We start from the raw sequence: 13,535 nt of genomic DNA on the forward strand, positions 1-13,535 counted from the left end.
CCTAACAGGCCGTGGGACTCAGGTTGCCTACCACTGTTTTAGACTGAGTGAGGGTGTGAGTTACCCTTGGTCACAGATATTGTCCAAGGCAAGACAGAAGTGGATCCCATCACCCCACAGTTTTTGCCAATAAATGTCAACAGATTGGGGTTTGGGAAAATCTGTTTTTTTTTTACCCGTTTAACAAAAAACCATCAGAAAATTTCAATGAAACTGATTTTCTTTTTCAATTTGGAATAAAACTTTATTCTGTTAGCAACATTTCTTGTAACAGAAAAGGGTTATTTTTAATTGAAATATTTGATGTGAAAATGGCTTCTTTGATGGAAATTTGTGATTTTCCAGGAGAAAATGTCAAATTGAAAGAAAAGGGAAAGTTTCATATTAGTCTGTCTTGTTGTAGGTCTGCTCATCCCAGGATATCAGAATGAAGGTGAGGTAATATCTTTTATTGGACCAACTTTTGTTAGTGAAAGAGATAAGCTTTGAAAACTTGTCTCTTACTAACTGAAGTTGGTGCAATAAAAGGTATTACCTCACTCACCTTGTGTCTCATTTTATTTGGATTTGTTTCTTTATGTTCATATGATGAACTGTGGGAGAAAGGTTTTTTTTCAAACTTTTTCTCACTTTTAAAATTTCACTTCCACAGTTATACAGTGGAAACAGTGGGGTAAAGTAAAAAAGTGAGAGACAAGGAGGAGAGAGACTGAAAATCCAAAACCTGAACAGTGAATGCCAAAATTTGGTAGGTCTGCTGAACCAGGGCTATAGGAGATGACAGGACACTGTGGTGAGCAGGGGGCTCTTTTTATGAGCCGACTACTCCCCTTCCCTTCCAGGACATGGGAGGGATGACTCGGGTTTGCTCAATCAGGGTTTTCCTGAAGTGGGACACAGCGGATCACTGTTAATTGAGATAAAAAAGAAAAGCTCCAAGCAAAGTTTCCTATTTTGGACTGAAAATAGATTTTGTATCAATATATTAAAGGGGAAGTAGGCTAGAAAAATGTCATAATTTTTATTCTGTCAGTTCAAATTTGCAGGTATATTTTAAGGAGATGAAATGGATCAGCAGAACCTCACCACCACAGTGACTGAATTTATTTTCTTGGGCCTCACTCAGAATCATCAGCTGAAGTATTTTCTCTTTATGGTCTTCTTCATAGTTTACATGACCACCTGGGTAGGGAACTTCACTATCATCATCACAGTGATCACCGACCACCGGCTCCACACACCCATGTACTTCCTGCTGGCCAACTTGGCTTTTATGGATGTCAGTGACTCATCGGTTAATGCTCCCAACTTGCTGTCCGGTCTCCTCTCTCAGCGTAAAACCATCTCCTTCAATGAGTGTATCCTCCAGATGTTCTTCTTCCACTTCATTGGGGGTGCAATGGCATTTTTTCTTGTGGGGATGGCCATCGATCGGTACGTGGCCATCTATAAACCACTGAGATACTTGATTATTATGAACCAAGACATGTGTGTGGGGCTAGCTGTACTGGCATGGGTGGGTGGATTGGTGCACTCTGCTGTTCAGATGGGACTGCTCCTCCAGTTTCCATTCTGTGGGCCAAACATCCTGGACAATTTCTACTGTGATGTCCCACAGGTCATCAAACTGGCCTGCGCTGACACCCATGTAGTTGAACTGCAGATGGTCTTCAATGGTGGAGTACTGCTCATAATCCTATTTATCAGTCTGTTAATTTCATACACCATCATCTTAGTCAAGATCAGGACACACGTTACAGATGGAAAGCGTAAGGCTCTCTCTACCTGTGGAACCCAGATTATTGTAGTGTGTGTACTATTCATACCCAGCATCTTCATCTATGCTCGACCATTCAAGAAGTTCACCGTGGACAAGGTGGCCTCCATCTTTTTCACTGTCATTCCGCAAATGCTGAATCCAATGATCTACACACTGAGAAATGCAGAGATGAAAAAGGCCATCAGGAGACTGATGAGCAGAATCCTGTTCTCACAGAGGAAATTAAAGACAATTTTTGAATGATAATTTCTATTACAAACCAGACCTGAACATATCAGGGGGCAGATGTATTCACCATATGAAATATGTATCCCATCCAAGAGAACATATACTGCACACTCATGAAAAATTGTGTTCATGAATAAATTACAGCCGAAGGGCCACAATCTCCATTGAAGTCTATTGGGCCAACTTGTTTAAATCAGTGTAGCTCCACTGGAGTCAATTAACCCCACCTGTTGTAAATCAGTGCAGCTGCACTGGAGTCAATGGGGAAGATCCCCAGCAGCTATAGAGCTGAATAGATCCATTGGAGTCAATGGGCCAGTTCCCCAGCTGATGCAAAACAATGTAGCTCACTGAATATTTTCCAAGAGCTGAGTATTGGTCCCTCAGAATTTTTGGTTAAAAAAATTCTATTAATGATTTCAAATACTGAAAAAATATCATAAACATCAGAGTCTCCTCAGGAAAAAAATAAACATTTTCAAATAATTAAAAAAATGATATATCATAAATATTTCTTAACTGTCATGAGGATTTTGTTATAGAATGATCCACTAGATGAATAAGATATTCTCATATTGTATGACCAGGCATTTTACTCATCCACATTTTCATGTTATTTGCATTTCTCATATGACTAGTTAGCAGTGTAGAGTAACAGAGAATTAATTCTTTTATACAATGTTTCTATTTCTAACTTCACAAATTGAACTTAAATTCTCCTTGGTTGCCTTTTCCCTTAATCCTGACATAAAAGTGTATCTATACAAAGAGCTGCTCAACCTTTTTATGAGGAAAACAACAAGGTGGCTTTTTACTGAAATTAGAAAATAAAGTGAAAAAATCATACAAGTTCAAGAATTGTTGGGGAGAAAAGTAAAAAACAAAAACAAAACAAAATTAACTTATTCCTTGGGTTTTCTTTTACTTCCCATTTTCTCCTCCTCCTCCCTTGAAATTTTCCTTAGAAAAAGGGGAGAAATTAAAAAAAAGAAAACAGGGACAGAAGTAGTAAAAAAATAAAGAAAACAAGCATAAAAACCCCAAGCCTAATCATTTTAGATAAAAGTGTCATGAATATTTACTTTTAACAAATGTTATTTTCATAACCTTTTATATTAAAATATTTTGAAATTGTTCTGTAGTTTTGTGAAATATGAATTTCCCAATCAGAATTAGATTTATAACTTTTAAGGAGTGTAAATTGCTGTTCAGCTGTGAAAATGAGTTGTTACATTCAGGCGTGCAATCCAGATCAGTGCAGGGTTGTGTTATCTGCCCCACAACTTTGGGTGCCTCATAATGCTTTGCTCTTGTGGCACCTAACCTGAGCTGCTCCCAAACAGCCTACCAGTATGCAGGTCACACCCTGAGTGTCTGTGTTTAGCTGCAGCCCTGGTCCAGCAGCTGTGTACTCAGCAGCCTCCCAGCAACATATCAGCCAGACTCTGGCTTCCACCAGCTTGGTTACTACGTACAGGGTGACTCCAACATACTTCCAGTCCTGAATTACCCCCAAAACCTGTGTTCTGCACTGTCCTGGCCTCTGTTGGACAGTCATAGAATCATAGACTTTAAGGTCAGAAGGGACCATTGTGATTGTCTAGACTGACCTCCTGCACAACGCAGGGCACAGACTATCACCCACCCGCCCCTGTATCAAACCCCTAACCTATGTCTGAGCTATTGAAGTCCTCAAATCGTGGTTTAAAGACTTTCAGGTACAGAGAATCCTCCAGCAAGTGACCCATTTCCAATGCTGCAGAGGAAGGTGAAAAACCCCCAGAGCCTCTGCCAATCTGCCCTGGAGGAAAATTCCTTCCCGACACCAAATATGGCCATCAGCTAAACCCTGAGCATGTGGGCAAGACTCACCAGCCAGACACCCAGGAAAGAATTCTCTGTAGTAACTCAGATTCCACCCCATCTAACATCCTATCACAAGTCATTGGGCATATTTACTGCTAATAGTCAAAGATCAATTAATTGCCAAAGTTAGGCTATCCCATCGAACAATCCCTTTATCAAGCTTAGTCTTGAATCCAGATGTGTCTTTTGCCCCCACTGCTCCCCTTAGAAGGCTATTCCAGAACTTTCACTCCTCTGATGGTTAGAAACCTTCTTCTAATTTCAAGTCTAACCTTCCTGATGTCCAGTTTATATCCATTTGTTCTTGTGTCCACATTGGTACTGAACTTAAATAATTCTTCTCCCTCCCTTGTGTTTATCCCTCTGATATATTTATAGAGAACAATCATATCTCCCCTCAGCCTTCTTTTGCTTAGGCTAAACAAGCCAAGCTCTTTGAGTCTCCTTTCATAAGACAACTTTTCCATTCCTCGGATCATCCTATTAGCCCTTCTCTGTTCCAGTTTGAATTCATCCCTCTTAAACATGGAAGACCAGAACTGCACACAATATTCCATATGAGAGCTCACCAGTGCCTTGTATAACGGTACTAACACCTGCTTATCTCTACTGGAAGTACCTCGCCTGATGCATCCCAAGACCGCATTAGCTTTTTTCATGGCCGTATCACATTGACGGTTCATAGTCATCCTGTGATCAGCCAATACTCCAAGGTCCTTCTCCTCCTCTGTTACTTCCAATTGATGCGTCCCCAATTTATAACCAAAATTCTTATTATTAATCCCTAAATGCATGACCTTGCACTTTTCACTATTATATTTCATCCTGTTACTATTACTCCAGTTTACAAGGTTCTCCAGATCTTCCTGTATGATATCCCAGTCCTTCTGTGTATTGGCAATACCTCCCAGCTTTGTGTCATCTGCAAACTTTATTAGCACGTTCCCACTTGTTGTGCCAAGGTCAGTAATAAAAAATTAAATAAGATTGGTCCCGAAACTTATCCCTGAGGAACTCCACTAGTAACCTCCTTCCAGCCTGACAGTTCACCTTTCAGTATGACACATTGTAGTTTCCCCTTTAACCAGTTCCTTATCCACCTTTCAGTTTTCATAATGATCTCCACCTGTTCCAATTTAGCTAAAAATTCCCCATTTGGAACCATATCAAATGCCTTACTGAAATTGAGGTAATCTAGATCCACTGTGTTTCCTTTGTCTAAAAAATCTGTTATCTCCTCAAAGAAGGAGATCAGGTTGGTTTGGCACAATCTACCTTTTGTAAAACCATGTTGTATTTTCTCCCAATTACCATTGACCTCAATGTCCTTAGCTACTTTCTCCTTCAAATTTTTTCCCAAGACCTTGCATACTACAGATGTCAAACTAACAGGTCTATAATTACCCGGAACACTTTTCCCCCCCTTTCTTAAAAATCAGAACTATGTTAGCAATTCTGCAGGTATATAGTACAACCCACGTCAGTTTTGATTAAACTTTGATCGAGACTGTTTCTCAGGTGCAAGATGGAATTTCTGGTCCAAATTAGAGAGCGAGTTTACCCCTGGTTAGCCTATAGCTCAGCTGTTATGCTACTCAATTTTGCTGCTCTGAATTAAACAGATCAGGGACTTGAACCTGGGCTCCCCCCATCCAGGAGAGAATGATTGACTTTGGCCAGATGAATATTTAATTATTTATACAAAGTGGAACAGCTCCAACAGGGAAAACTGAAAGAGAGAGCAAGTCTCTTCACAGCCGACTTGTTAGGACTCTCACCTAGAATGTGGGAAAGCCGGGCTCAAAGCCCTGCTCCGAATTATGCATGACTGGAAATGTTTTCACCCTTATGGTCCATTGCTATAGAGGGGTTCAGGGGCATGGAGAAGGAAAGTTTCTTTCCTCTATAGAGAGGGTTCCTCCAGGACAGGATAGAGGTTCAGATTCAGGGAGTTGTGAGTAGGGGAAGATTGCACATCTGCCACCTGAACTTCTACTGAAAAATGTAAAACTTCAGACCCTTGGGCTAATGATCTGGCCACACAGGATTATGGTGCTGCAAAGAAAAATAGGAACAAGGGAACATAATAGAAATCCATGAGTATTATGGATGGGTTATTCAAAGAGGACTAAGGATTGTGATAAAGTTCCTCCTCTATCTCAGTGGGTCCTGCACTTATTGGCAGATTTTCTTGCCTCAGAGATTCACCATGTGGTTGGGGAACAGACCAGAGACCTTCCCCTCTAGAAGGGCCCACAGTCCAGGTCAATTGGGAGGTTTGGGGAGAACACAGGCCCACCCTATACTCCAGGTTCCAACCCAGGGCCCTATGGACTGCAGCTGTCTATAGTGCCTCCTGTAACAGCTGCATGGCAACTACAACTCCCTGGGCTACTTCCCCATGGCCTCCTCCAAACACCTTCCTTATTCTCACCACAGGAACTTCCTCCTGGTGTCTGATAACACTTGTGTTCCTCAGTCCTCCAGCAGCACACCCACTCCCTCTCAGCTCCTTGTGCCTCTTGCTCCCAGCTCCTCACACTCCCACCACAAACTGAAGTGAGCTCCTTTTAAAACCCAGGTGCCCTGATTAGCCTGCCTTAATTGATTCTAGCAGCTTCTTCTTAATTGTCTCTAGGTGTTCTAATTAGCCTGCCTGCCTTAACTGGTTCTAGCAGGTTCCCGATTATTCTAGTGCAGCCCCTTCTCTGGTCACTCAGGGAACAGAAAACCTGCTTGACCTGGGACTAATAGATCTCTCCCATCTATCACTCTCCTGTAGCCCTCTGTCCTGGAGGAAGGGAGAGAGGTAGGGGACTGCTGCTCCTGCTACTAAACCCTGGGCTCTCCCTACAACTGCAGCTACTGTTGCTGCTCCAGCTACTCCCCTTGCTAGACCAGACCCCTCCTCTCCCTCCCCTTCTCTGCTACCTGCTTGCTGTCTGGCTGCTAGACCGCCCCCCTCACCCTTGGTTGCTGCTGCTACAGCCCCTTGGGGGGGGGGGCTGCTGGCCCACTCCCCAGAGCAGAGGAGGGAGGGACCCCAGCCATTGCTCCTGCTGCTGTGGACACCACCACCACCACCTGAGAGGGGTCCTTCCTGCTGGCCACCAGACTGCCGCCTGGAGTGCTGTGTTTGCTGCTGGGGAGCTGCTGCAGCCCCGAGGAAGAAGAGAAGAAGAGGACGATCTGCCAGTGGGGGAGTGTGTAGGAATTCTACAGACCACCATGGAGGGGATTCTCATGGACTGAGTAACTTTTGAACTGTGCTCTTGTGGTGGGGGTCTTGACTGTTTTTGTGGGGACACAGGGGGTGTGGTGTGGAGCCTGCCCCCTGGTCCATCTGTGTCCCCCTCCCACAACCCCCCCCACCATCATCGTTGCCCCCTCCACCACCCCCACCAGCTACTCACCATCTGCCTCGAGCTCCTGCTTCTGGGACTCAGCTGCTCACGTAAGCTTGCCACATCCTGTTGCCACCATTGGGCCTGAAGCAGCAGCCAACCTAACCTGACTTTCTTTTTTGTTACAAGCACACCTGGGTTCACGTGCCCCCCCTCTTGGACTGACCCCCTCCGCCCTGCAGCAAACCCCCAGCTTTGCCCCTGCTACCTACCCATTTGCCCCTTGCAGCCTTTTGCCCCTCTCCCTTGCCCCAGCGCCTCGCTAGCTCCAGTTTTTTGCCTACCTCACCCTTTCCCTCTGCAGCCTTTGTCTGTTTGACCCGCCCCAGCCTCTGAAGCTAGCCCCGTGGTTCCTCTGCCCCACTCCCAGCCTGGTTGTTCCCCTTGCCCTGCGGTCCCCTTGCCCTGATTAGCCCCTCCCCTCATGCGCTCATGTCCCCTCCCTTGCGCTTGTGCCCCTCCCCATTTTAGTTTGAACTGGTCTCACTGCACCCCCCAATGCTGTTATATCCCCCCTTCTTTGGTGCAACTAGAGGAGCCGGAAACCCTCCCCGAGTTGGTGACTGACCCCTAGCCCTTGATATACCCCATCCAGCCTATCCCCTTTTTTTGCACCCTCCTCCCCTCCCTGCAGCCTAGTGGGGAGGAGTGGTCGACCTGCTTCCCCTCTCCTGCCCCCCCTGGTTTTTGTCCTCCCCCGTCCTCATTATGGCAGGGGACGAGGCGAGTGGGATCCCTCGGGCAGACCCTGCTGCCCCTTCTCCACCCGCCCCACCATCATCCCCCCTACCCTCTACCTCAACTGCCGCTGCCGAGCCACCTGCTACCGCCCCTACTGGAGTGCCGGCAGCGTCGGGTAACGAGGTGACCTCCGCTGCTGCCACGTCATTCGCCCCCTCCGATTCTGGGGGAGCACCCCCAGTAAGCAGGAAGGGCCAGGGCACAAAGAAAGGTAAAGACCCCACCAAAAAGGCCAGGCCCTCCATGGCAGGGGCTGCCCCCGCTGCCGTGGCCCTGCCACTGGCTGCGGCGTCCCGTCTCGCTGTTCCCTCCACCAGCTCTGTGGGTGTCCCTCCCCCGGCCCCCAGGGCATACGCCCAGGTGGCAGCGGCTCCCCGCCTGCCCCTGCATCATCATCTCCCCCAACCACTGCCTCTGCTACCATCTATAGCGGCCGGGGCCCCTTCCCCACCTTGACCAGGAAGCACGGCGTCCATTGCCTGCTGGTGCCCGCCTTGCCCCATGTGGAGACCTACGTGCGGGCGTTGGCGAGGGTGGTGGGGCTCACGGCCATTGTGGCGGCCTCCAAGATGTACGGAAAGGTCATCTTCTTCCTAGCATCGGAGGCCGCTGCCCAGGAGGCGGTGGAGAAGTGCCTGGTGGTGGGGGACATGTTCGTGCCCCTGGAGCCGCTAGAAGACCTGGGCGCCCGACTGGTCCTGACTTCTGTCCCTCCCTTACTTCCTAATGCCGCCCTGTTGCCCGCCCTTTCTACCCTGGAGAGGCCGATCTCTGTGGTCAGCCCTCTCCCATTGGGCTGCAATGACCCCACCCTCCATCATGTCCTCTCGTTCCGCCGGCAGGTACAGTTACAACTGCCACTGGCGGCGTGTGACAGTGAGGCACTCGTGGGGGCCCCATCATTGATTCTCCACCTACGGATGCTGGGGCCTTACCATCTGCCTTGGAGCATGAGCCCGTCATCGCCGAGGGCCCACCTCCCTCCCCGCAAACCCCTGAGCCCATTTGTGGGGTGTCACCCCCCACCCAGTGGCCTGGCTGCTGGGACCTCCGATCCCAATATCGCCCCTTCCCCTGTCCCTATTCCTGATTCCGGCCCTGCCCCTATAACCGACCCCGTCCCTGTCCCCTCCACTTCCCGTGATGCTTTTGCCGCCCCTGGCGCTGTCTCCTTCCATATCCCAGAGGATGACCCCCAAGGAGCAGCCTTTGTTTTTCCCTGTCCCGACCCACCAGGGGCTGCTATTTTCCCTTCGCTGCCCCCCATTGAGCCAGGATCTGAGGCGGGCCACGTGGTGTCGGCCCATTGGATGCCACGTTGAGGGTCTGCCCACTGGTTGCCCGTCTTGGTGGGCCATGGGATTCTGACAGGGGCCCCACTGGGGGAAAGTCATAGATCAGTAACCCCACCCCCACATACCCTGAGAGAGGAGCTACCGGAGTTCCTTGAGGACATCAGTGGCTCCCGCAACAAGGTACAGCTTGCACTCCAGCGATGGGGGGATTTTCATCTTTTCATCAGATCCTCCGGGCAGCGAGGGCCCTGATGGGGGAGGGTAAGAGGACGGGAAGGCAGGGCGCTGCGGCCTACCAATGGGTCCGCCTCTTCCGTGACTCCTTAATCGCCCACAGGGTAGCTCACGGATTGTTGTGCGGCCCGACGGAGGCCGTGAGCGTCTCTGCCAGCAAGGATCCACCCCAGCCCTCCTTATGGCACCGATCATCTTTGCAACATTAAACACCCGGGGCTGTAGGATGGGTCTCTGCAGGAGCCAGGTGCTCTCCTTCCTTCGGGAGAGGGGGTACTCTGTAATTTTCCTGCAGGAGATACATACGGCTCCGGCCGCTGAAGCTAGCTGGCGGCTGGAGTGGGGAGACAGGGTCTACTTTAGCCACCTCACAGTTCGTACGGCTGGAGTGGCGACCCTGTTCTCCCCCGACCTACGGCCCAAGGTACTGGGGGTCACCAAGGCTGTGCCAGGCCTCCTGCTGCACCTCCAGGTCTGCATGGAGGGGCTTGTGGTCAATCTCATCAATGTTTATGCCCTGACATTGGGCCCGGAGAGGTTGCGTTTTTATCAGCAGGCGTCCGCCTTCCTCGGCACCTTGGATCCTCATGAGTGCCTGGTCCTTGGTGGGGACTTTAACGCCACCCTCGAGGAATGGGACCACTCTGGGACTAAGCAGCACCCGGCCGCCGCGGATATCCTCCGGGAGATCATCGAACATCACTCCCCGGTGGAAGTCTGCCGCGACCACAACCCAGATGACGTTTCGACGTTCACCTTTGTCTGGGTGGAGGTCCATCGGTCGTGCCACTCATGGTTGGACCGCATCTATATGTCACGCTTCCACCTTTCCTGGGCCCACTCCTCCAGCGTCCGGCTGGCCCCTTTTTCAGATCACCATCTGGCCTCCGTGACAGCCTCTCTCTGCACGGAGAGGCCGGAGCCGGCCTATTGGCACTTTAATAATAGCTTGTTGGAGGATGTGGGCTTCGTGGCATCCTTCCGGGAGTTCTGGCTGGCCTGGTAAGGGCAGCGGTGTGCCTTTCCCTCGGCGCGGCGGTGGTGGGACCTGGGGAAGGTGCGCGCCCAGCTCTTCTGCCGTGACTACACCCGAGGCGCCAGCCGTCGGAGGGATGCGGCGATAGGGCAGATGGAATGGGAGATCTTAGAGCTGGAGAGGTGTCTGGCCACCAGCCCCTGTGATCCATCCCTCTGTGGAGCGTGCCGGGAGAAGTGGGAGGAACTCCGGACCCTTGAGGACCATCGGGCCCGAGGTGCCTTTGTTCGATCCCGCATCCGCCTCCTTCGGGAGATGGATTGCGTCTCCCGCTTCTTCTACGCCCTGGAGAAAAAGAGGTGGGCCAAGAAGCATGTCACCTGCCTTCTAGCAGAGGACGGCACCCCCCTCATGAATCCGGCGCAGATGTGCAAGAGGGCCAGGGCCTTCTACACAGGCCTTTTCTCACCGGATCCGACTGATTCTAATGCTTGCAGAATGCTCTGGGATGAACCCCCGACGGTCAGCACGGGTGACCGAGACCGGCTGGAGCTACCTCTCACTCTGGCCGAGTTCTCGGAAGCCCTCAGCCGCATGCCCACCAATAAATCTCTGGGCATGGACGGGCTGACCGTGGAGTTCTACCATGTGTTTTGGGACGTCCTCAGCCCTGACCTTGTCACCGTGTGGGCTGAGTCCTTGCAGGGCGGGGTCCTCCATCTTTCGTGCAGGCGAGCCGTGCTCACCTTATTGCCGAAGAAGGGGGACCTCCGCGATTTACGGAATTGGCGTACCATTTCGCTCCTCAGCACGGACTATAACGTCATAGCAAAGGCCATCTCGCTGCGGCTAGGGTCCGTGCTGGCGGACATGATCCACCGAGACCAAACCTATGCCGTCCTGGGCCGCACCATCTTCGACAACTTGTATCTGTTCCGGGACCTCTTGGAACTCAGGTATAGGGATGATCTGTCGTTTGCCCTCCTGTCCCTGGATCAGGAGAAGGCGTTTGACAGGGTGGACCACGGTTATCTCCTGGGCACTCTGTGAGCGTTTGGCTTTGGGTCCCAGTTAGTGGGTTTTCTCCAGGTGCTGTACGCCTCCGCAGAGTGTTTGGTCAGGCTCAACTGGACCCTGACCGAACCGGTCAGCTTCGGGCGAGGAATACGTCAAGGGTGCCCTCTCTCGGGCCAGCTGTATGCTCTGGCGATTGAGCCCTTCCTCTTTCTCCTCCGTAGGAGGTTGACGGGGTTGGTGCTGTGGGAGCTGGAGCTGCGGCTGGTCCTGTCGGTGTACGCCGATGACGTGCTCCTCGTGGTCCAGGACACGGGCGACTTGGAGCGGGTGGAGGCTTGCCAGACCATCTACTCGGAGGCCTCCTCCGCCCGGGTCAACTGGTCAAGAGCTCTGGCCTGGTAGTAGGGGACGGGTGGCAGGCGAGCTCCCTCCCACCCGCCCTTCAGACCCTCCGGTGGAGCGCGGGTCCTCTGCTCTATTTCGACGTTTACCTTTCTGCCACGCATCCATCTCCGCCGGAGAACTGGCTAGGTTTAGAGGGCAGGGTGTAGGAGCAGCTCCGAAAATGGACAGGATTGCTCCGGTGTCTCTCCCTTCGAGGGAGAGCACTGGTGCTCAATCATCTAGTCCTGTCCATGGTCTGGTACCGGCTCAACACCCTGGCCCCGGGCTTCCTGACCACCCTCCGGACGTCGATTCTGGAGTTCTTTTGGTCAGGATTGGACTGGGTCTCTGCGGGGGTTCTCCGTCTACCCCTGGAGGAGGGAGGGCAGGGACTGAAGTGTCTGCACACTCAGGTCCATGTCTTCCGCCTCCAGGCCCTGCAGAGGCTCCTTTATGTTTCAGGTAGTCCATCGTGGAGCTTATTGGCGCACGCCTTCCTGCACCGCTTCCGAGGGCTCCGATGTGACCGGCAGCTCCTTTGTCTCCATCCGAGTGGTCTTCCGCGAGGCCTCTTCGGGGTGCGAGTCTTCTACCAGGACCTTCTCCGGACCTGGAAACTGTTCTCAGTGACCAGGTCCATGGCAGCCACTGTGGGGGTAGATCTCCTCGCAGAGCCCCTGCTACACAACCCCCAGCTTCGTGTGCAGGTGGCGGAGTCCCCCATGGTGCGCCAGAGGTTGGTCCTGGCAGAAGTCACCAAAGTTGGAGACTTCCTGGACTACGACCGAGGAGACTTGCTGGATCCCCTGACGCTCGCTCAGCGCATGGGGATCTCCAGACCTCGTACTCCCCGGCGCGTACTTCAGCAGGTGAGGGCTGCTTTGACGCCCGCTGCTCAGGACTATCTCGACCGGGTCCTGCGAGAGGGCATGCCCTGCCCACCCTGCACTCTGAGCCCTCCAGACTTTTTCATCGGGCTCCTGCCCCGTGGACCCAACCGGCCTCCTCCCCATCCCTTCGCCATGAACCAGCTGCACAATCTGCAGGCGGTTCTGTTCCGGACCGCACCAAGGAAACATCTGTACACACTCGTGCTCCATGTTCTTCATGTCCTCACCCTCGCGTCCCGCCCCGATACAAAGTGGCGGGACCTTCTGCCACCTCTGGAGGGTGAGGAGCCCCGGTGGGCCAGCCTTTATTCTGCTCTGATCCCGAAGTCCACCAGGGACATCAGTTGGCGGCTCCTTCACGGAGCATTGAGCACGGGCGTGTACTTGGCCTGGTTTACCCCTATCCCAGACATGTGCCCCTTTTGCAGCATGAGGGAAACCCTGGCACATGTTTACCTGGAGGGCGCCAGGCTGCAGCCCCTATTCCAGCTCCTCACGGTTATTTTGTTAAGATTTTGGTTGCACTTTTCTCCTCACCTTTTTATTTATGCACTCCCTATCCGCACAAAGTCACGGGACCTCCTGGTCAACCTCTTCCTGGCCCTAGCGAAACTGGCCATCTATAAAACCAGAGTGAGGAGGTTGGCCGATGGAGTCGCCTGTGACTGTGGAACCTATTTCAGATCCTCCGTTCATTCACGTATCTGGGCAGAGTTCCTC

General features: G+C 51.4%; 1 protein-coding gene across 1 annotated transcript; it reads left to right on the forward strand.

Moving 5' to 3' along the window:
- Nucleotides 1–1,042: 1,042 nt before the first annotated feature.
- On the forward strand, nt 1,043–2,023 carry LOC101933038 (olfactory receptor 4D2-like). The gene has a single exon (XM_005311902.2). It carries the CDS (start codon nt 1,067–1,069, stop codon nt 2,021–2,023), a length of 957 nt encoding a protein of 318 aa, XP_005311959.1. The 5' UTR covers nt 1,043–1,066.
- Nucleotides 2,024–13,535: the final 11,512 nt, after the last annotated feature.

This window comes from Chrysemys picta, chromosome 13 (genome assembly GCF_011386835.1).
Source record: "Chrysemys picta bellii isolate R12L10 chromosome 13, ASM1138683v2, whole genome shotgun sequence".
Lineage (NCBI taxonomy): Eukaryota > Metazoa > Chordata > Testudines > Emydidae > Chrysemys > Chrysemys picta.